The sequence below is a fragment of the Aedes aegypti genome, chromosome 1 (genome assembly GCF_002204515.2).
Source record: "Aedes aegypti strain LVP_AGWG chromosome 1, AaegL5.0 Primary Assembly, whole genome shotgun sequence".
NCBI lineage: Eukaryota > Metazoa > Arthropoda > Insecta > Diptera > Culicidae > Aedes > Aedes aegypti.
The window spans coordinates 248,143,958-248,168,211 of NC_035107.1; the positions used below are offsets into that span (position 1 = coordinate 248,143,958).

Below are 24,254 nucleotides of genomic sequence, written 5' to 3' on the forward strand. Positions count from 1 at the left end.
CAAATCAGAATGGAAAATAAGAAAGCAAAGAACAAATATATCTACCATATAGGAAAAAATAGCGATTTTACTTAGCATTTAAGCGACGCAAAAATGTACTGCTCGCAAAGCACACGAGTTATGGTTGCTAGAAGCGTTACTAGAATAAAACTATCGACTTTCGCAGAATGTTTCAATGCAACTAATGGCAAAATGTTAAGCTAAAAAGTGTTCCAAAAGAATATGGTTTTCCTTTTTTTTTATGCTTCAACGACACTGGCAAGCTGGAAACCATCCATACTGAATCTGAATCGCTGCAGGTGCAGTTTGAGGGAAAAACTACATTATTCGATAAAGGGGAATGAAAAAAAAACACATTCGATATCTGCTGATAAGCAAAGCAATTGTATTCAAGTCTAACGGAATGGCTAACGGTTTCTTTGCGGTTTGGAATACAAGTATCATTTTTCGGCTACTATTGTTTCAAAAGTCATTCGGAAAATCTGACCAAATGACAAGGCAAAGGGTCATACTTCAAGGCTATTGGAATTGAATTTTTTACCGTGTTATGAAAATGTCATCTATGCATTTGTAACTGTGTTTTATTTTGCTGGTTACACATTATCTGCTTCTATTTAAAATTTATTCAATTTGTTAACAAAAGACTATAAACGTTTCTTTACTAAGATCGTCACTAAAAATATGTTAATTCTCGAAAGGATTTTTCATCGATAATACAAATGGATAAAGGAAATTTTACAGAAGTTTGTGGATTTTTTTTTAATTTGAATTTAGCTTTATTAGCCATGGTTCGAACTCAACTATCCTCTCTAGAAGGCATTTTCAGTTTATTCTGCTAGTAAAATAATAATTCGTGATCTGTGGACACAATTTGGATATATCTAAGTCAACTGGATTTGGGCTAATAAAGAATATTGAAAATAACATTGGAAGTAGTAACTTTTATATAACTAATCGAATTTACAATCTCCATAAGAAATATGGAAATTGTTTGAATTGACTATAGTCAAAATCGGGTCGAAAAGATTAATTCCAGCCATTATGAATCGAACGAAAATTGAAATTGTGCTTGATAATCTTCGATTTGCATTGAAATAAGTCATGTGTCTAGCATGGTAGAGCAAGCGTTTCACATAGATAAATCGATCTCAATAATGACTTTCCAAAATAATTTATGATTCTTGCATGTTTTGAAAAATTACAGCTCCGAAACTGTTGATTTCCAATAAAAAATGATGATACAATATAAAGCTTGAGACTACTCTTTGCCATAATTATAATCATGATCACTTCTCTAAAAGTAGCCATCTTCAAGATGGAGCATCGTGAATAACTATTGAAAATGGCTTATTTTGTTATTAGATTTTTGCATTAAACTTGAAAATGGTTTCGTCTGAAACTATGTCCTAAACATCAGTTTTTCATTAAGATTCTATAAGTAAAATTTCACGAACATTGAAAGTGGGGTTTTTGTGTAATTTGTATTTAAATTTTTGTTATGAATTCTTCATTATTACGAATAAAATATTGTTAGTGTATATATGTTTTCTCATAATCCAAACGGTTCACTACAGCTTCATTGAACTGTTTCTCTAAAATAAACAGTTTCGGAATATTTTTTTTTATAAATTGCATGCAAAACTCATAAGCCATTTTCAAATGTTATTCTTGAGTCAAAATGATTGATTTATGTATGGAAAACCTTTATTCTACCATATTCAATCCATAACAATTGACTGCAAATCGAAGATTGTCGAGTTCTGTGACTGATCTCTCGTCTCTTGTTCTCATTCGATTATAAAGGCCCAAACGCAATGATTGCGGAACGGCAACGAAAAGCGGTACCGTTTCGCCAGCATGGACTATAACATGATTGTCGACTTAGCGTTGGTTCACTTTCATATGTTGACGATTGAGCTATCGTGGTGTGATTCATGCTGGCCAACCGGTTCCGCTTTCCGTTTCCGTATAATTGTGTGTCGGCCTTAATAGTGCAATGCAATGGGAAGTATTTCACTAAAGATCGAAAAAATCCATGCCATTGGCTAACGTTCCATACAAGAAACGCAACAGAAGAGGCTAAAGTGATTCAGGCATTGATTGAAGCGAAAGTAAACAGAGAGAGGCTCTCAATGTTAGATTTTTTTTTAAAAAGTTACGCGAGTGTTCTTCTTTATCGACATTGCGACGACAATTGCAAAAGATGACATTTTCATAACAACGATTTCAAGGTGAATTCAATCACGAGCTCAAACGTAGCCAAGCGCTAAGCGAAGTAGATCAAAAATGTACACTCACAAACACGCGGTGAGAGATTGCGTTTCTATCTAGGCTTGAATCGAGACTTATCAATCTATCTAGGCTAGAAAATCACTCGATAACGCTTTTATGACGAGGGGTTGCACAACCAATTGCAAGATGCGATCCAAAAGTACACGAAACTTATGCTGTGTGCAAGGTTTTTCGGTTTTGTGAAGACAAGGGAATGATCGAAATGTATACATTACTCTACGTAAGCTTGTATGATTTTCTTTCGTAGCGATTTTATCGACATAGTTTTTTTGCTGTTTGCGTGAAATTTTGAATTTCCAATTCGATAGTCGGTGCTGTTTTTTCTTTAGGTTTTAGCGGAGTGTATTTACACTAAACGAGGATACTCTTTTTTTTGTATGGGAACGTAACACGGGAGGTGGTGGTGTGAACTTCAATAGCGCTTTCCTAGAAATAGATTTCTTAGCGTAAAACTGGTAGCACTGGAATTTTAATTTGCTAGGAATAATTCCCGAATAAACTGCTCGGTGGCGTTGGAGTGGTGCAAATTTTGGCCTATAACGGTGCTAGCGGAACAGGATGCATATGCGTTTTGTTGAGGTTGTCGTATTGCCAGAAGAATGGTTATGATATAAAAATTAAGATACATTCGTGTTCTAGTGATCTTTTTCCCCGGCAATGGGAAACGCGAAAAGTGAATATTTACATTCAGACAGATACAGCCCAGTAGCACAGCGTGTACCTCTGGATGGTGGTAGCTGAGTATGTAACCTGTATACGAGTAAGTTGTTGTGTATGTTCAAGATTTTAGTGAGAGTGTTTCTTGTGGAGTGATGATTGAAAGATGATCCTCGCTTATTTGAAACTATGGTCACAGACAAACAGACGTAACACTTAGAACAAATCCCGATCAAAATCATAGTCACGATGACATGTACGCCCAATGCTAAAATCGGTGTGTTTGGCCGATGGACCAACAGATGGCGGTAGTGTGTAAACGTCAAACGCGAACAAAAACGATGCGAGCGCTGCGGGTGGTGGATTGGCCACCTACCATATATTTGAATCGGCCGTTGAAAAGGTGGTCGATGGACATCGGTGAGAGTGTGACGTATGTTTGTCTGTGCTATGGTCATAAATAAAAAAAAAACATTAAACTTGAAAGCGCACGTGTTCAAAGATCGATTCACACACATAATAGTTGACAAACGGTAAACCGTTACGTGTTCAACATTTGCACACTGCCGCCACCTGAGTGTCAGAATGTGTTCTAAACATCATGAATTACCATCAATATCATTTTATTGTCTTGGTGGCATTTTTGAATACATTTAAAATAGTCAGAACTCTTACAGGTACATTTACAGATTACTAGAAATATACGAATGTCCGAAATCATCATTCAATCACCAGTTCTACTCATTGTGTGAAGGAGTATATTTGCTCAGGAAGAATGATCGGGAGTGATGAGAGAGTTTTGCATTATGATGAGCGGAAGTATGGTGAGAGCGATGGCAGCGAATACAATAGACGAAAACGACAGCGACAGCGATTCGGTGATCATGATCTTTCCGCGGTGTGATATGTTTGTAGTTGTCACGAAATATTTGAAACAGAGCTTGCAACACATTTACAGGTATGGTAAGGCAAATGTTGGTTTATGTGTTGACGTTGCCATTATGACAGCGGTTTTGATGATCATTCCATTGGTCGTACTCGAATATAGGTTTGTGTTGTTTCTATGTATTGAGTTTTGTCGGATGAGATGACATACAAATATAGCTCATTCATTGGCTGCTTTTGCAGAGTTGATGGACAGACAGGACATGAAATATGCTCGAAACGAAGAACTTTCTGTGTAGTTTGGTGTCAGATAGCTAAATTTTCGCGCTCAACTATTCTAGGATTGGTTTTCGTGAGCGACTCATTTGATTTATATAGCAACAGTTGAGACTTACGTGGTGAGTGTATGAACTCTTCGGCTAGTTTTGGGTTAGGGTTTTGTATGATATCACATTTGTGGTTTGTATGTATAGTTCAGATAGTGCCCCAAGATACGATTTTTCGTTACGTCGGTATTGATATTTAAATTCAGGGTGATTTTGTTTATATGAAGAGAAGAGAAAATAATTAGAAAGTACACGGAAAGAGAAGAATTAATGGAGGTAACTTATTCAAAATAGAATAACATTGATATGAAAAATTCTGAAATAACCAAAAAAACTCTCTCTAGTTTGGAAAACTAGATTTGACACAGTACTATTTTCTAACATAATAAAAAAGTCTTCTTTTGATAGAAAAAAAATAGATAGAAATGATTGAGTATGAAGAAGTAACTATCAGGATTGATAAGAATGACAAAAAATTGTTGAAATAAAATGATAGAACATTTTTGTAACTGTAGTAAATTAAATACACCGATTTATCACTCCATCACAAACATTCATGAAGACAACACCTAAACAACAACTCGATCCTAAATCCTATTGCCTCACTCTATCTAGTGTCAATCGGGAAGCTAACTATTACGCTGGCTACTATTGCAACTATTAAGCGTTTTATTTTACATCGATACTAAATCAATCATTACGTCGATTGTTTTTGCTGTTTTGATTTCAGGCAATGAATATTTTTTCAAAAAAAAATTGTGACACCAGAGAAGCGTGGAATGCAAAATAGCTTTAAATTTTTGAAAATGCTTGTTTCCTTCTCTTTAAATCACGTTTTGTTTGAATAAGTTTCAAAGCCAATTTTGATGATTTTTTCTGAAAGAACTCTTGCAATTTAATCAAAACTTCCTCTCAATTTTGACGTTAATGTTTTTAGAAGGATTTTCTTGCTGAATTTCGAAATATCGGAGAAATTACATATTCTGACCATTTTGCTCTCTTTGTCATGGGTAGTTTTTGTCGACCAAATCTCCTGAAATTTGGCAATGCACTTATATGTTAAAAGTATTGATGCAAATTTCTAGCCAAAAAGTTTTTCAAAAATACCCATGACGAAAGAGAACAAAGTTTTTGAAAATATAACAAGTACAGAGGAAACCGGATCCAATTCTTGACATTTTAGATTAACTTTTGCATGTTTTTTAAAGCTACTGAGCTAGAATATTGCAGCTCTGTAGGTTAATTGTCAGCTTTTGGCCATTTTCAAGGATGTTCCGGATCTTCCGAAAGACCAAGAAATGGCCATTCGAGATCATACTAAGACAACGATGGTATACTATTTAGAAGCTCATCGCTACAGGTATCTAGGTCAACTTTCAAGATAGGTCCACTTTTACGGATGTTCCGGATCTTCCGGAAGATCATGAAATGGCTATTTGAGATCATACTCAGGCAACGATAATATACTATTTTGAAGCTTATCGTCCGTTTGAAAAAAATCTCAGCTCTCTAGATCAACTTTCAGGATATTAAGGAACTTCCGGACCTTCCGGAGGACCAAGAAATGGTCATTCGAGGTCATACTGAGTTTACGATGGTATACTATTTTGAATTTCATCACTGCGAGTCGTTTGAAAAAAAATCTTAACCCTCTAGGTCACCTTTCAGGATATGCCCACTTTTACGGATGATCCGGATCTTCCAAAAGACCATGAAATGGCCCTTCGAGATCATACCGAGGCAACGATGATATTCTAATTTGTAGCTCATCATTGCAAGTCGTTTGAAAGAAATCCTAACTCTCTAGGTAAACTTTCAGGGAATGTCCACTTTTACGGATGTTCCGGCAACGATGATATTCTAATTTGTAGCTCATCATTGCAAGTCGTTTGAAAGAAATCCTAACTCTCTAGGTGAACTTTCAGGGAATGTCCACTTTTACGGATGTTCCGGATCTTCTGGAGGACCCAGAAATGGCTATTCGAGATCATACCGAGGCAACGATGGTATATTATTTTAAAGCTCATTATTGCAACTCGTTTGAAAAAAAAATCCTATCTAGAGATCCATTTTCAAGGAATGTCCACTTTTGCGGATGTTCCGGATCTACCGGAGGACCGTAAAGTGACCTTGACCGCAATTAGTTCCTTCACGATATCAATTTGTTACCCGAGGATGCATATGAAACTGAAAGCCTTTGGATTACATTTAGTGAAAACCGCATCTAAGTCTGTTGAATTGAACGTTCACAAAAATAATTTGCAAAAAAATACCGCAACCCGGTCGGACACGGGTTAAAAAAAGGTTGTAGGATATTTTTGGCGAAACTTTTAACGAAATTATGCAGGGTCTTTGAAAAAAAAAAAAATAATTTAAGTGAAATCTCCAATTTTTAGGCTAATTAAGCTATTGATCAGTGGTCGCAGTTTTTTATTTAGTCTTTCCTCTTGAACCAAATCGAATTGCTTGGAATTTTTCGGTCCACTTCGTCGCAAGCGCTATTATTCGTCATATCAAAATTAAAATGTTCCATTAAGGTTCGTTTTCTAAGTGTAATTTTGTGAAAGCTGTTGTGGTTCGTGCACTTGTACCCCAAAAAGTACAAGAACACTGCTGTACTTTGATAAATAACTTCAGTTCAGTTATCCCTTTTGCACTTTTTCACCGAAATCGTAGGACGAAGCGAAATATGATTAGCGATCAAGTGAGCCATGTCACATTAAGATTCATATTTCTCCCCACCCTTCTGTGTGACTTACTTCACTGGGTACTTGAGCACACTATGGAAAGCTTCGTACTTTTCATTGAAGAATTTCATTCCAATCACACGTCGTGATACATCTATAACTCACGGAATTTTGAGAAATTCCCTCAACGACCGCAATTGAGAACGTAAACAAAGTTTTCACTTTGTCCTGACTGAGAAAAAAAACTTGTGCGCTTCAATGTGTGCGCGATATTCGGTGTAAAAAAAACGGTTACTCTGATTGTGGTCTTTTCGTTACACTGTTAGCAGCTGTCATGAATGTTCGGTCAAAAGGAATTGTGCTTCTATGTTTGGGCTGTATTTTGATGACGCCAATGAATTTGAAGGGAAATCCATATACTTCATTATGCTAAAGGAATGAAGGGAGATGTCCGTAGATCTAAATATTCTAGTAACACATTTTATTTTAACGTTGAAGTGTTGTAGTTTGACCACTCACTATATCACAGTGAGCCTTTAGTTTTGAGACGAATCTGAAACTGATTGCGACCGAAATGAAAATGGATATGACGAAAAGAGAAAACGGTAAGTAAAAATTTCATTCTAATGTTTTCAATAAACGATCAAAATTTATCACAATAATATTGCACAATGCGAAAGCCTTAGGGAGGAATTGTTTGGCATTGGTTTGTATCAGTATCATCCAATACTGGGAATACTGCAATGCTGGGAAAATTGCAGGTTCTCACTGATCACAGCTCAATACGATGGATATTAGCACTTCACCCAATGTTTGTTTCTACCATCATGAGATGAATTTTCAATGCTAATGATGTGTCGAGGTAATCAATAGACTATTGCTTGCTTCTGTAAAATGCTACGCTAACATCTTCACAGCCTTATTTCGTTCGTAAGGCAAAACTTAAAGCCAATTGAATTCCGTTACTTGGACCAGTAAACCTTTTTTACAAATCGTATTCAATACGATACAGTGGATAAGGTGATCACGATTGTTTTTTGTTACTTTTTAGCTACAATTTCCATCAAATAACAATCAACGAATTGTGTTCGTTAACTGAAACGTAACATTTTATCACTTATCGAACATCTATTGTACATTGAATTTATTTGAAATTTTATATTGGACCAAAGGGAATGATACTAAATTTATCTGTAGTTAATCCTTTCAATGACGGCACAGTCTACCGCCTAACTAAAAAAAATCAAAATTTCAACCTTGACATTTTTGAATAACCTTGACGTTCACTTCGTCGACAAAAAACGCCACAGGGGTTTCATATTTGATACAAAAGGTTCCTATTTGACATTTCGAAAAGTACACAGAAAGTAAATGTTACTCGAAATTAAAGTTTAAATCAAAGGGTGTGGCAAAATATCAGAAACTAGGACTTAAACCAACACAAAACATTTGGAAATTGAGTACATGTATGTTTTTGGCCTAAGATTAAGCAGTTGGTACAACAATTTGAATAGGGCTACTACCCTATTTAGTCGTTAGGGAAATGAGTTGTTCCCTCTAAAAATCCTTCACCTCAAATGGCTAGATACCTCTTGAATCACAGCGTTCTGCAATATTGTCCTATAGTATCCTACCGTGTTCCTAAACTTGGTTGCTCTTCCCGTACAGCACTACTCTACTAATCTACCACTAGAATCAACAACGAAACGACCAATTTTAATTTACGTTTTCGAGAAAACGTCAACCGACTTGAGCCAATTTCCAAAAGTAAAACATAACCAACAACAGCGATATACACACACAGTTACACTCAGATTGCACTCTCCGCGACACATCAAATCAACAATTTGGTGAGGATCGGTGGGCTTTTGGAAGAAGGTCTTAAGAAGTTCTATTCTAAGACAATCGATCACTTTCGGCAGTTCGGGGACCAATGAGAAACAGAAAGAAAAAAAACGAAGAAAACTAAAACAAAAACAAATGGAAACACGACAATGTACGACGGATTTCTATCTTTGATCAAGATAAAGTCTGGGAAGACAGTTGGATATTACTGATGGCAACGACAGTAATAGTGATAGTTTAATAAATGGTACACTATATCGGTATTATACGTACTTGCACGCCCAACCATCTGAATCGCACGTACCCCCTTTCGAAACGTCGCCACTGTGTAGTTGTAGTTGTTTTTTTTTGGGTTAGAATTTGTTCGAGTGGACATTTTAGCGATAATTTCGGGGTTTTGTGGTTGGTTGTTTTTTGATAATTCGATTTTCATTATAGATTCGAGCAGTAGTAGTAGTAGTGGTGGTGGTTGTAGTGGTTAATGCGTTTTTGTATGGAGGTTTTCAAAGCATAGAAAAGAAAAAAAGGAAGAAAAGAACATTTAATATGTGAATGATCTATGCACATGACAACCGAGCGCAGTTGATGAGGTTAGGAAAGACGTTTTCTGACAAACGGAAGACAATCGTTTAGCAGTAGGGACAGGGTCGCACAGAGATGAAGGATGGGGAAAGATTGCGTTTTGTTCTGAACATACACACAACTTCGCCGGGACACAACTTTCGGTTACGATGTTCCTGAAAAGTTCGGAGTAGATATGGCACTAGCATGTTTGTGTTCGGTGTTTAGTGACTATTTGATCAGTGTAACTTCGTGTTCGTTTTGAGAGATGGTGAACTCCACCGCAACAATTTAGTGTATCCTAGCAGTGACAAGAACGAAGACTTCATGGAAACTCGTGTCGTATAACAGTTTGCCTAACTTAGCGGCAGAGATCTGCGTATACATCGATCGGAAGCGAGGTATTAGTTATAGTGTGGTTGTTATGTTTAGTTGAGTATAACAATGACGTATGAAGCATTAGCGATAAGTTTGTTAAAACTTAAATTTTATTATTTTTCCATATGAATAAAGATTAATTGAAACTAGTTTAGTTTTTTTTTGTATAGAATCAGTTATTGTGTCTTATATAGCTGTTAGCTTTTTTTTAATATAACAATTTTTCGAAAAATTTCTCCGAAATTTTGAATAACTGAGTCTACAAGTAATGCGTATGAATTATTCTGATGATGTTAAAAACATTATTGATAAATATTACCAAAAGATTGATTGCCACTTATACTGTTTTTTGAAACTTATTAACTGTCAAGTTGCCAAACATTCTTCAGTATAGCTGCCACTGTCTCGCTAGTGTTTCAAAGTTTTGTGGATAATTTTCTCAACTCGGCCAACTCTTAGGAATGGTACACAAATTTGAAATTTTTTGACCCTCACCCTTTGTCACATTTTTAAAGCAGACACCGACACGTTAATGCTTCCAGTGGACGATTTGCCCTTTGAAGGAAGCACAACACTAGACAACGGACTAGCATGCAACGCCCAGTGGCACAGTCGAAATACGTTCTTGACGAAAAGTTTTCCGGGACTGAAGCGGGAATCGAACCCACACTCCTTGACTCGATGCGGCTAAATGCTTGGTTACATAACCGGACGTCCACGAAGCCTACATGTATGAACCCTCCGAAAATTGTGTGAGGCTCAAAACGTGACGTAATAGGCGCCAATTATTTTGGATGCCATAACTGGCCTACCGACAAAACATAAATTGTCATATCACGTCATTTTAACTTTTTCATCAGTCTCGCTGTATTTCCTAATAACATGGGACAATTATACGTTTATGGGCAGTTAACAGAAAGATGGAAAATCTTAAAGGGTATTTAAACCCTGATATAGTGAGTGATAGCTGCGACCAATACTTCTCGGTTACAGGTAAACAACATTTGCTCAATAATCATACCCATCAGGTGAATTATAATCATGCTCATTGACAATCTGATTTTCTTCAATCCGAATGTAAAGACCCAAGGAAATTCCTATACAAATGTTGTCGCAGATAATTTCAAATTTTCTTCCAACGGGTAATCGTTCGAATTGTTTCAATTCAAATGGTAATTTTAAGTTCAAGTCATACTTATTTTTTCTCTTCTAGGAACCCTTTTACGATTGATTTGTACTCAACCGACTTTGATCACCTTTGTAGATAACTGATTACTCACGCTGATTCACTAGTTTAAAGCATTTTCGAACTCGATGAGTTGATCATCATTTTCCATATAAAATCGAGCGCTGTACCTGAAAATGCGGTCGAAAAATTCGAAGTAGAACCTTTTTAAGATAAGAATCACAAACAAATTATAAGTTTGTTTGTGATTGAAAAACCCTGAAGTTCGTAGACACAAAAGTCAATTTGGACAAATTGAGATGTAAAATTGTGAAAAATAATATAATCGTTCTGGTGAACTTCGATCCCACGACTCCCAATACGCTAGACTGGGCGCGTTAACCAACTACGCCACAGAATGGGTAACGATTCTGCAGCGCATTTGGCCATCCTAAAATCAAAATCCATCACGACCCCATATTGTTTGTGATTGTATAAATTAATGGTTTTACTTAAACGCTAATATCTCCTGGAACATTTTTTTTTCATCGAAGTAATCATTTTTTAGTCAATGATTTTTTTGACAATTTTTTTTTGCTCGAAAAAAACATATTTTTAACAAGATTTTATGTAAGAAACAAACTGTGGAAAAAACTACACGAAAAGGTTGTAAAAAATGAAAGAAATTGTTGGTCCATTGATGGTTGAAATCGGTTGAAAATTGTAGAAGTTATGACCTTTTTTGTAGATGCATTGAAATTTGAGATCTATTGATGTTGGAAAATTCAACATTATATACCAGACAAAAAAGATGATGATCATCATGCATGAGCCAGTGAAGTAACCGTTCTTTCAAAGGTTGATCCATAAGGGGTCATCCACAATTTACGAAAAATGATTTTCAAGCTTTTTCATCTACCCCTACCCCTAAGTAAGACTTTTACCATACAAATCTGATATGTTTGTATGCATAGTGGCGTAGCTAGGGCTATTATTGTGTCGATTAATTGACAAGTGATTTGGCACACACCGCTATTTGAAAGGCCACACTTGTCAATTAATCGAAACAATAATATTCTATCGATAAATATCAATAATGAGGATTGAAAATAATGGACCTTGTGTTCATGTAATGTTATAGGCGTTTTTTATTTTTGTTAAGAAATCAAAATAGCAATATTGATGAAGATTAATATGCCAATACGACCACTTCAGGGCTGATAGCGGCTTAGTGTTCTTAAAAAATGAACTTTAGAGACCTCATGCCTGAAAAATGAAACTAAAATGAGACTGAACAGGAACTTTATCTTCATCTTCATCTCGATGAAGATTCCTCAATCAATCCGACCAGATAACTCTCAAAGCGTCTTTCTCAAAGTTTATGTCGAATTTAATGATTTTCTCCAGAAATTTCATCAGAATGTAATTCAGGTATTTGTTAAAAGTTTGCTTCAACTATTAACTCGTAGATTTCTTCAGAATTAAGCACATTGAAAGATTCCTTCATAGACTTCTCGAAGAATTTTTCCAGAATTTTCATTCAAGTTACCTTGAAAAACTTTTTCCAATGACATTCACAGGATTTTTATATCCTTTGATTCCCTCAGGAAATTTTCCAAAAGAGTCGTCAATAATTTTTTTCAAGATTTCTTCAGGAATTCGAAGAAGAAGATACTTTAAAACAAAAACCTTTAAAAAAACTAGATACATTTATAAAAGAAATCGTAAAGATATTACTGATGAATTACATGATAAATTCCTACAAGAGATAAATCATTCAAAAATTACCGGGTCTCCTCTGGACTCTTGAGAAAATCCGGGAGGAGTCTTCAGAGATACTAATAATGATATGAATGGAAAATTACCTAACCACCTACCTGCAAGAGAAAATCCCTGGAAAATCTCTTGAAGATTTGGTGGAATAACTCCTGGAAGAATTTATGGAGCAATTTCTCAGAAAATTAATGGGATAATTAGTGAAGAATTGGTTCTGAAAACGGCTGGAATTATTTCAGAAAAAATGCCATGAGAGATTTTCAAGGAATTATTGAATGATCTCTCAAAATTATGTATGAGGTATTTTTTACCATGATTTCGGAGCCGCTAAGAACTCGGGGCCCGATGCGTACCGCACCCACCGCACCCCCTAGCTACGCTTCTTTGTATGGAGTTTAATAAAACGTCAAATCCCGTCCCCCATAAGCCCTTACGTAATTTGTGGATAGCCCTTAAGAGGATTTTAACCCCCTCCCTCCGTTTTAAGATTTTTTGTTTGAAATCTAGGCGTGTTTGTAACAGCAATACACCCGATTCTGTTTTTGCACGGGGGATGCGTACCGTGCAAAAAAAGTTTTCAGTTCAAAATTTCAAAAACCGTGCAAAAAAAGTAACACCATTTCTCGACGTTTCATGCAAAAATAAGGTTTGGTGGAATAAAATGTATGGAAACTTTTTTTGCACGGCCGTGTAAAAAAAAATCCGTGCAAAAACAGAATCGGGTGTATACCGACAATAAGTTTAACCGAAAACTGAATGCACACCATTTTTCAATGCCATGCAGGTGTGAAGATTCATATCCTACACTCAAACCAGGATTTTTTTCACGGAGAATCTTGGTGAAGAGAGTGATGAGCACAGAGAACGTTTCCACCAACATATGAAAACCATGGATCACAAGGTTTTTGGGATGAATCAATGATGGGTGCTTATTGCTGGTTTCGTTATCGCGAAACAAAAAGTGAGCATCATAGACGTGGTGGTTCGAAAATAGATCATTTTTAAAGCATTTAATTCAATAAAAAATGGGACCTTCCTTAGCCGAGTGGTTAGAGTCCGCGGCTACAAAGCAAAGTCATGCTGAAGGTGTCTGGGTTTGAATCCCGGTCGGTTCAGCATCTTTTCGTTAAGGAAATTTCCTTGACTTCCCTGGGCATAGAGTGTCATCGTACCTGCCACATGATGTACGAATGCGAAAATGGCAACTTTGGCACAGAAAGCTCTCAGTTAATAGTTGAGGAAGTGCTCATAAGAACACTACGCTGAGAAGCAGGCTCTGTCCCAGTGAGGACGTAAATGCCAAGAAGAAGAAGAATTCAATAAAAAATTAACAGTTTTACTAAAATAATAGTCTAAATACTAGTTATTATTCTTAAACGAGAAATTATGTAAACTTCACCACAAATTCCATATTGTTAAGTTCAAGCGTAGCTTTCTTGAACGCTTCACAGTTATATTCAGTTTTAATCGCCTCTTACGCCTTACCTCTTAATACGAGTGTATCTTGAAATGATTTAACTTAAAAAAATGGATCTCATTTTTGGAATCAGCGTACAATTTAACATAAAAAATGGAGATCGAATGGTAAAGTTCATTATGTTTGTTTTATTTTGTAAACTAGTGTTATGATTCTAAGAAAGTCCCTGTTATATTTTAAATATCCCATAAAGCGATTCTCAATCCTATCAGCTCTACTTTCAATTATTTACGAGCCGACTTGAATACATAGAAAACATACATCGAAAGTCATCTTGACGTTAACATTTCATGCAAACAAAACTTGATATTGACAATGCCCTCGAAACTTTGACTAATTCAATTGTTAAAGCAAGGTCCATTGCAATATCAAAATGTGAAGTAAAATTCGAATCCGTGATTATAGACGATAATCTTAAATTCTTGATCCATCTTATAACGTGAGAAGAAAGCAATTTGAATGCACCCGTGATCCTGATATGAAAATTATATTCCAGAATCTGCATAGATAAATTAAAAAAACGGTTCCCGCAATTATAAAACACTAATTTTGAAAATAAAATTTCTCAATTCGACTCTGGCTCTAACTGAATTCCGCTAGAGTTTGAATCTTTTGACGGATACGCGGATTTCAAACTCAATTGTAAGGCCGTCTTCAGAGTCGTGTACTAGATTCAACTTCTGTTTGTGGATGACACAGGCCTCTTGCCCAAAGGACGAAGCCTGTGTGTCGTCTGAAATAGATTGCAAAAAAGTTTGGGTATTTTTCTTCATACTTGCAAATATTGAAAATTTCTCCTAATTCTTCCAAAACCCATAATATAATATTCCCACAAAAATCAAAAGCTCTTTATTTGCAACCTTCCAGTAGACATGTTGTCACGATGAAAGGAGTTCCAATAAATTGGTCAGATGAAGTTAAGTATCTAGGGCTCATGCTAGATAAGAATTTAACTTTGACGGCATTCGAACCAAATGTAACAAATATATAAAATGTCTTTATCCCCTCGATAATAGAAAATCAAAACTTTGTCTTAAGAACAAGCTTTTGATATTCAAACAAATTTTCAGGCCAGCCATGTTGTATGCTGTACCAATATGGACTAGCTGTTGTAATACCAGAAAGAAAGTTCTGCAGAGAATTCAAAATAAAATTTTGAAAATGATTCTGAAGCTTCCTCCCTGGTATAATACAAAAGAGTTGATGAGTAAACGTGACGAACTTATTATCACCTTTTATTTATGATTAAAATAGTCAAAGATCTTCAATTGAGCTCTTTTGAATTTATTCTTTTTAGATTTCTTAGCTGTCTAGTACAGTGTAACTATAACATAAGAAATATGGAACTTTCTAAACCTAAAAGTATACCACAACTATAACTTTGAAACACAGTGCTCACAAACAGCTATGAAGAATTTTGGCAAATTGATTACTACTTCCGTGATCTTAATGTTTTAGTAAATCAGAATAAAAGACTTTTTGTTAAGAGAGGTGTGCAGTTTATTCGGTGATAGCAGGCTACATTTTTTCGGTGTTGTCCTCATCGGGAAAACATGGCAATCTCTGGCAATTGGACGGTAATATATATATCGAGCAAACAGATAAGTGGCATTTCTCATTTAAATTCAACACAATCTAGCGTTTAACCAAACAAATATCTTTCAACACGATTGTAGGGAAATAGACAATAGTTGCGAATCAATATCAATAACTGAACCAAGTCGTATATATTTTATTCAATTAAACATGTGCGAAAATAATCGAAACGAAACTAAATTTAAACAGAAACGAAACGGAAACGGAAGAAAAATAGAGTAGATTATTTGCAGAGACATAACTGGCGGAAGATAACGATTAGCGCTTGTATTTTCAAATAGAAGGTTATATCAGAGGTAAAATAATAACAGATTGCATTTAATTTTTGTAATTGAATCCATTTTTGATTGATGCAAATTCAGAAAGGAAAAAAAAGTCGTACCGTCAATGTAAGTGTGACAGGCGGAGTTAAGGCCCTGTTTTACCATTCCTGTCTGCATCATAATCATGCCAACATCTGAAAGGTCGTAGAAATGGTTGAGAAAAAAGAGAATAAAAATGAAAAAAGTAAAGTAAAATAACGCTCAACAGAAAATGTTCAGAAAACCGTGGGTTGTCTTCATTATTTTTCGGGTTCTTGTTTTTCAACGCAAACTAAAACGAAAAGCGGAACTAACGGTTAGTGGTGAATGGTGTTGTATAATATTAAATATGGCGATTGAGCTGTATACGTTTCATTACTGGAGTTGTTGTTTTTGCATGTTGCAGTGTGATGTGGAGAGAGAGTACACTAGCCTTCGACGACTGATGAGTGGTAAAACGATGACAATGCTAGTTTTACGTATTGCACCTTGAGAATGTTATGTGATAGCTAGCGCAACGCTAAAATGGAACTGTTTAAGGTTGATTTAGTTAACTATTACTCCCATCGACCCACTTGGTACTACGAATCATATCACGCGAAACTTGAAGAGGGATTGCGCGAAACATTAATGATGCACCTTTGTTATCTTCGGCAGAACAGTTCGCATCTACCTTAATGCTATGACGCAATGGTTGAAGATCATCGAACGTGTCACCGATAAACCGTTTCTCATGGGTTTGGATCAATTTTGATCATTTCTGATTGTGAAAAAAATCAAGTACCGCTTAGATAGAGCAATTTTACTTTCTAATGAAGATGAGACATTGGATGCGATAGGGATTGAGATCTCTTGTCGTTGTCGAGAACCTAACGGGTGAATGATTACTAAGATATCTGTACAAGTATGAAAAGAGAGAGAAAGAGAGAGAAAATAATCGTGCTGGTGACATGCAAAATATCCAGATATGTTAGGAAAAGTAGATGACCGAAAATAAAAACAAATATAAGAGAACTTAGAGGGAAATCAAAACCTAAAAGTAGATTCATGGCAAGGATTGCTACATATCTCGCGCAAACACTTGAGAACAGCGCAATTTGTTTTCGGCGGTATGCCATACAGGGAAACGAATGAGTGGATGAAAAAGTCAAAACATGAAAAATGAAATATATATGTAGGCATTTAGATGCGAAACAATCTCAAACTTTCGATGAAATTTGGACTAGTGCAGGCATGAGTTTCAATCCACACAACCAAACTTCAAATTAATGTTGAAGGGAAAATTCAAATCATTTTTAAGCAAAAAATACAATGAAAAGGCCATGTGTGTTCGAATGGTGAAATTTATAGTGGATGATTAAATGAATGATTAGGAGAATAATATGAGCTCGATTGCGGTAAACAAGTTTATTTGACAATGTACAAAGTGGACTAGGTTGCTTGTCAGTAATTCTAACAACCTACACTCAATGAAGATTTATTACACATTTTTCAGCATGAGGATTTATTCAATATTGCCAAAACACTTTAAAAATGACAATCTCATCACATCACTAAGCATCAATTACGCTTTTCTTCCGTATCTCATATAAAAGCTAAATGTATTGAGTTCGTTAGTGTCTATATAAATATTAGCTTATAACGGTTTGAGAAATGTATGTCCATGCCAAAAAATATCATTATTGACTCGGAATTCCAATCCTATATAAGTATAATATATATAATAGGATGGAAATGTATTTGAAAATGTTCATACTTTCCTTTCACAAGAACGTCATAGAAAAAAAGCATTAAAATCTTCAATTCCTTTTTATCCTATTTTATCTATTGTGCAAGTGAAACACACGTTTGCAATTCTGAGTGAACAAGTATTTTTAAGCATGGACATAAATATCTCAAGTTGTTATTAGAAAATATTAGAAGAATCTAAAACTTTATTAAGTTTGATTCGTTTTCTCATTTACATTTTCCAAATTGATTACCCAAATAGTTGCTACTAGGTAAAGTTTGCTCACGCTAATATAACTATATGTCATTTACATAATTTCAAGAGCCTGCTTAACAGTACTGGATAGATAACAAACTTTCAACTTGAACCACTCTGTAATAATCACGGCCGGAAACATAGTATCTGATCAGTTGAACTATTTTTTTTTTTTTTTTGGTTTTCGAATATTATTTTACCATTTACATTGCCACAACTACCGTTCTACTCCTACATTGAAAACTTCACTAAATTCTATAATAGGTTTTCGTGACTAAATGATACTTAATAAATAGCTCAATTGAATCCTCTTGATAACCACTTCAAACTTGTGTGGCTGGTTCAAGGGCAAAACGGAATTGCACACCGTTTTAAGAGTAGCTAAAAATATATGTAAAAACAACGTCAGACAATTAACCACATATAAGATGATTTCATGATCATTTTAAGACCAATAATAAATCCTTTTTTATTCGTTTGTTATAATTTCTGTTTCCAAGAAACTTCACCATAAGCATTTATGTATGTGCAGTAAACTGAAAATTATAAATTCTCATTTTCATCAAGGCCATTGAAGCCTTTCGTTTGATTCAATATGGCGATACCGTAAAACGAGGTATCTTTGATAGTGCGTTACCCACCACATATAAAACGAAATATCTTAATTTCTGTTAATCGGTTAAACGAAACGAATGCAAAACTAGACAATATAAGTATGAAACTTCATGGAAGAGCTATTTTCAAATGAATTGAGAACATTTTAGACTTTATTTACGAATATTTAAAATTGATACGATTTTATCATTTTTGAAACACTTACAAACAATCTGTTCTACGATCACTATTTGATGTAGTTTTGAATAGTAAGTCATTTTTCTTTGGCAGCCCAGTTATCATAGAACTTGAATATAGTCTCAAATCTCTTAGCAAAAGGCATTTTCACAAACTGGGACCATTTTTGTAATCTAAGTTCAAAATTTTTCATATACCGTTAAACGCCTAGAGGTATGTAATGCCTTATTTGCTGGTTGAAAATACTGCCGTTTGATTTTGCTGGGAACAGCTTTTTCACCAGCACTTTTTAAGTAGTATTGGTGACATGTAACGTGTATGTACACGAGCGCAGAACCCACTATTCTCTGAGTTCATCAGTGCATTTTGTTTCATTCCGTATATAAGTACAAAGTAAGTCCGATCGATACGTAGAAGCTGTCAAATTAACATTGTTATTATAAATTGAGTCGCATTAGATTACAGATAAGCTCGCAATGAAATCTCTACACTCGCATTGTATTCTGTTTTCATCATATAAAATATGCGCATATATCGCCTCCACTTTTTGTACGTAGGGGAAGTGGTGGCAAAATGAACAGGGGTGATAAAATAAACACCGTGATTTTTACCGAAAAAAAAACAAATTTTAATGAATATTTATCACGTCCGGACGATTTAGAGCATAAATCGTAGTGTTCGGGTTGATTCGGAGGTCAATTACAGTAAAAATATCAACGAAAACTAAGATTTTAGAAAACCACGTTTGAAAATTAGATCTGACGTAACTTTTAACTCGGAGGTCTTGAGAATTTTCAGTGATACCTTTAGATTTCTTTTTGAATGGGTTACAATCATTAATGGGTATATTTTTTGGAAATGCAGTGAAAATTTTTAAATATATTTGTTTGGTTAATGTTTTTTGTATGATGTTCATTTTACCACCCATAGCTGTTAATTTTACCCACGTATGTGATAATTTAGCTATTTTGATCTGAATTTGTGTCTCTGCTATAGATAACATCCCTATTTTTGATGCTGTGCGAAAGAACTATATAAATTTCTAATTATTCTATCACAAACAAGATGATATCCTTAACGTGTTCAATTTACCAGCCCTTCCCCTATAAGGCCTTTTGACGACATCTTATACAAATCTTTTGCACATTTGACATTTGGATAGCTTTATTGAGAATATTTTAGCAATAAATTCAAGATTTATGAGCAAATTTCGTGAATATTCATAATAAAATAAAGTAAAAATGTTTGAATTTCCATCTAAGTTGTATTGCGAACTGCATATAGTTCTATGGTGCTCATCATAGATATCAAGAATACACTGGATGGATTTCTTTGCCGTCGTTATATTATTAATCGCATTTCTGAATACAGGGTGGCCATCAAATATCCATTTCGAAATTCTCGCTTTTTTCCCGGTTTTCTCGATATGTTTTCCAGAATTTTCCAGGCTTTAAACACTTCAGTCATCGCGCTGTTGTATTTTGTACAACACTGTTGAAAAAACCTCGCTTTTCATTCACAACAGCAGCGTGGTGATTCTCACGGTGACAAACCGCGCGACTACTGGAAGGTTAATTGTGCCATCTGGGTTTTATGGGTGTTGAGATTATTTCATTTTCCGGTTAATTATTCATTCAAAGTGACTCTAAAACCAAATACTCAATCATATTTAAACTTCAATTTAAAAAAGTGGGTCCATAAATGAACCTTGACACTTTTGATCATGTTTGACGTTCGCTTAGTCGACAAAAACACCACAGGTCTTTTAGTTTTAACACTGGGGTTGTTCCTATCAGTAGAAGCATTAACCTAAGAATGCTAATGTCGTTTCTGTTCGTGTGACCAACATCTAGTTTGCAGCGATGTAACAGCGTGAGCACCGGGCCTCAAAGTGTCAAAGGCCAAAACAAATCATTCCCTTTGGCGTGGGATCGAGTAATTAATCAAAACTAACAATTAAAGGTAATAATTAGTTAAATAAGTTTTGTGACAACAGCGCCACTAACGTTCTACTACTAATATTTCTATTTTCCTATCTGACATTTAGCAAGGAAACGTTTTGTTTTAAACTATAATAATTTTTCTGCAAATATTGGTTATTCCACTAAGGTCAAACTTTCGTCTCACCTTACTCTACGCTGTATTCTTAAAGGTAGTATTGGTTCCTGATGGATTAACATGTTCTTGAAAAGGTAACATTCAATTATCGAAACATCCTAATTGATCAGATACTTTGTTTCAGCCTAAACAGTAACTAAAAAGAATAACGATAGATCTATGAAGATGACAATGGAATGTGAATAATGTTGCTATGATGAAACGGATTTTCTGTTACATTTCATGAAAATGATTTTACATTGTATGCACTCAGGCGATATAAATTCATACACGATATAGTGTGCACAAAAAGTCCGACAAAGTGACAGCACATAATCTTCCATTATTGCACTGATTTGTTTACAATACATTGCATTGTTTGCAAAATCTTTGCAAGTGATTTGAAAAGTCCACAAATATCGGAGGGTCGCCAACTCATATTACACTCAATTACATGTATCATTCTTTATGTAGCAGCTGTTTGGCATTGATATAAAAGCGGAAATCGTTATATTGTTGCTCAAACCTACTTCGATTATGAAAACTACTTTTAATAAACATATCATTATCGTGAAAAGACTCTCTTAGCGAAATGTTCAACGCATGGATGCTAGCTTATCAGCGACCCTCTTCGCATTATGGAACTTTACTCGACCGCGTGAGCAAAGAGAAGAGACACAAGAAATACCAGCAAATATCAAATATACATTTCTAATCGCTATCAACAGTTCGTAGAGAATCTGTTCTCAATCGCAAATCGCTTGTAAAAAAAATCTAAGAATCAAACTTTATGTATATACAAAATAACCAAACAAAAGTGTTTAAGGAAAACTATAAACGACAACTGATTCGTGGACACAAGAAAAATGGAAATCCTTTTAAACTAATCAATCAAAATTTTAACAAAACATGAGCGTCAAACGAACCGGTTTCTAAACTGTACTGAAGGAAATACCAAACGCGCTAGTGAAATACTAAGAGTATTAGATTTCTTCGAAATACAAAGGTGAAAGAGGGGAAAAATCAAACAACTCCAAAGATACTGCTGGTTTACTAGGGAAAAGATAATGAAAAAAAAATATCGCAAAGATAAATTCTGGGCACTAATGCTTTACCTAGATCACCTATTTTAGTCCTGGCTTGTGCAGTCACTGTTTGAAATCGAAAACCGAACGGAATGTTTCGTTTGCGGTCCAAAGGGCATTTATAGCGTAGTTTATTCGGTTGGTTCGTTTTAATTTAGCCCGAATTTCATTCGTTATCAATGGTTTTTATGGGTTTGGAATGGTTTAGTCAAGTGTTTCGAACAGTTGTGATAAAGTCGGCAAGCAAGAGAAAAAATCATTAATAAGTTTATAAAACAGGTGAATGGTGGTAAATCTGATGGTCGGTAACAACTGTTCAGTATCCAAAATTGGTCCAGAACCGAAATGGAGGTAAAGAGTCAACCGTGTAAAGCCTTATATGTTTGATGAACAATCGACAACCGAGAAACAATTTTCTATCGTCAGTCACTCGGATAAGTGGTGTTGCGTTTGTAGAATACAGTGTTCAGTTAGGGGTTTTTCTTTGTGTTGACTGTAGAGTTATGTATTCTGAAGGACTTGCAAGAACGCAAACTTTGTTGAAGGCATTGTGTGTTGTAGTATTCGAACGCCGTCGGAATTTTAGGGGTAAAGATTATTGTATCCATTTGATGGATTTAAGGGGAATATGGTATAAATGGAGGAGAAAACAGATTCAACTTACAGTTTTTGCATTTGCATTTTTTGATGAGTGTTTCGTCCTTGATGTCATCGTGACACGCTTTGCAGTAGAACCACGCCCTGAAAAAGCAGATAAAGGAGAATTAGTGGCACTTTTACTGGCAAATGGAATCTTGATGAGGTGAACCCTCTAAGAGTAGCATAATCTCATCCCTCGCACCATGAGCAACCAAGATGCCTTCAAAAACGAACAATATGCCACTATATACAGTGACACCTTCTCCTATGATTGTTTAAAAACATGTCTTAGAGTCTTATAAAACATATAGGGGAAATGAGCCGGTATTCGCAACCCCTGATTATATACCGTTTTACAACACATATGGCTGCCAAATGTTCGGTAAATTGCTTTAAGATGATACGACAACATTCTTAGAAATCTCAAAACTGGCTAAGATAATAATAGAAAAAAATCATTTTCCTTGAAAATTTTGCTCCTTCGCACCTTATTTCGCCATGGCGTTCCCGTTTCGCCACCCTCCATAAGAAATCAGGCGAAATTGAAAACGTGGCGAACACTGGTGCAAATGGTCCAATATTCGCCACCCCCATTTTCAATACAAAAACAATGTTTCTGGTCAATTTTTATATTTGGTGGTTCCTTTGCTATTAAAGTACCAAAAAATATAGAAATCGATTGCGATTTACAAAAGTTGTGACTACAGCCAACTCTCCTTTACTCGTTATTTCGTGAACCATAGCAAAAGCTGGTTTCCATGGCTACCTTGCTGTAGCCATGATTCGCTATCTACCTAACTTGATGGTTCCTTAAATATCTTGTTATGGAGTGTTGACTGTATATGATTTTTATGACACCAAAATTGTAATTTTTGATTTAACTTCCATCGCATGGAATAAAATGAAAAGAAAAGCTTTTTCGATGTTTTTATATCAGGAAATACAGTATTGGACAAAACATTTGCAACTTTATATATTTGTCATACAAATGGTCAAATTTAGTAAGCTACATCTTAGTTACTTATGCACCGATTTGAATAAAATTTTCACAGTATATCAGACATAACTTGAACATAGTTTTGAGTAATTTTTAAATTACCAGTTCGAAAGTAGTATCAACTGAAGTGAATTTTTTGACAAAATATTATAAACGATTTATCTCAAAATACGACAGCTAAATGTATTGTGCAATACTGTATCTAGGGCAATTGTAAAGATGTTTCAAGGTGTATTAGTAAATGGATAGATGGCATTTCTCGCCCATATTGGGGCAACAGTTCGGCCCATATATCAACTCATAGAAAAAGTTGAAAATTATCAAATATATCCATATTATAGTTGAATTTGACCACTAAAACTAAAACTACAACCACTCAATGGTTTGCAGATTTCAATACTTTTTTGTAAACTTGTACATACACACTCCGAAAAAATCATTTTATTTTACGTCTTTTGAATGCACATAAAAGAAGTGAGCCGTATGACGTGAATTGATGTCACATTTCAAATACCTTCTTCTTCTTCTTCTTCTTTCTGGCGTTACGTCCCCACTGGGACAAAGCCTGCTTCTCAGCTAAGTGTTCTTATGAGCACTTCCACAGTTATTAACTGAGAGCTTACTATGCCAATGACCATTTTTGCATGCGTATATCGTGTGGCAGGTACGAAGATACACTATGCCCTGGGAAGTCGAGAAAATTTCCAACCCGA

General features: G+C 35.2%; 1 protein-coding gene across 50 annotated transcripts in view; it reads right to left on the reverse strand.

Moving 5' to 3' along the window:
• LOC5578934 (calcium-activated potassium channel slowpoke) overlaps positions 1-24,254 on the reverse strand; it is a 226,985-nt gene that overhangs the window by 28,159 nt on the left and 174,572 nt on the right. For 17 of the 50 annotated variants that reach the window (XM_021837501.1, XM_021837502.1, XM_021837495.1 and 14 more), the window contains exons 14-15: positions 22,570-22,646; positions 21,936-21,971 (exon numbers count right to left, since the gene is read on the reverse strand). In XM_021837501.1, coding sequence (XP_021693193.1) covers positions 21,936-21,971; positions 22,570-22,646 — 113 coding nt within the window. Of the gene's footprint in view, positions 1-4,229; positions 4,254-8,965; positions 9,017-16,027; positions 16,103-21,935; positions 21,972-22,569; positions 22,647-24,254 lie in introns of all 50 variants that reach the window. The other 33 variants (XM_021837453.1, XM_021837454.1, XM_021837463.1 and 30 more) reach the window with 5 other exon arrangements.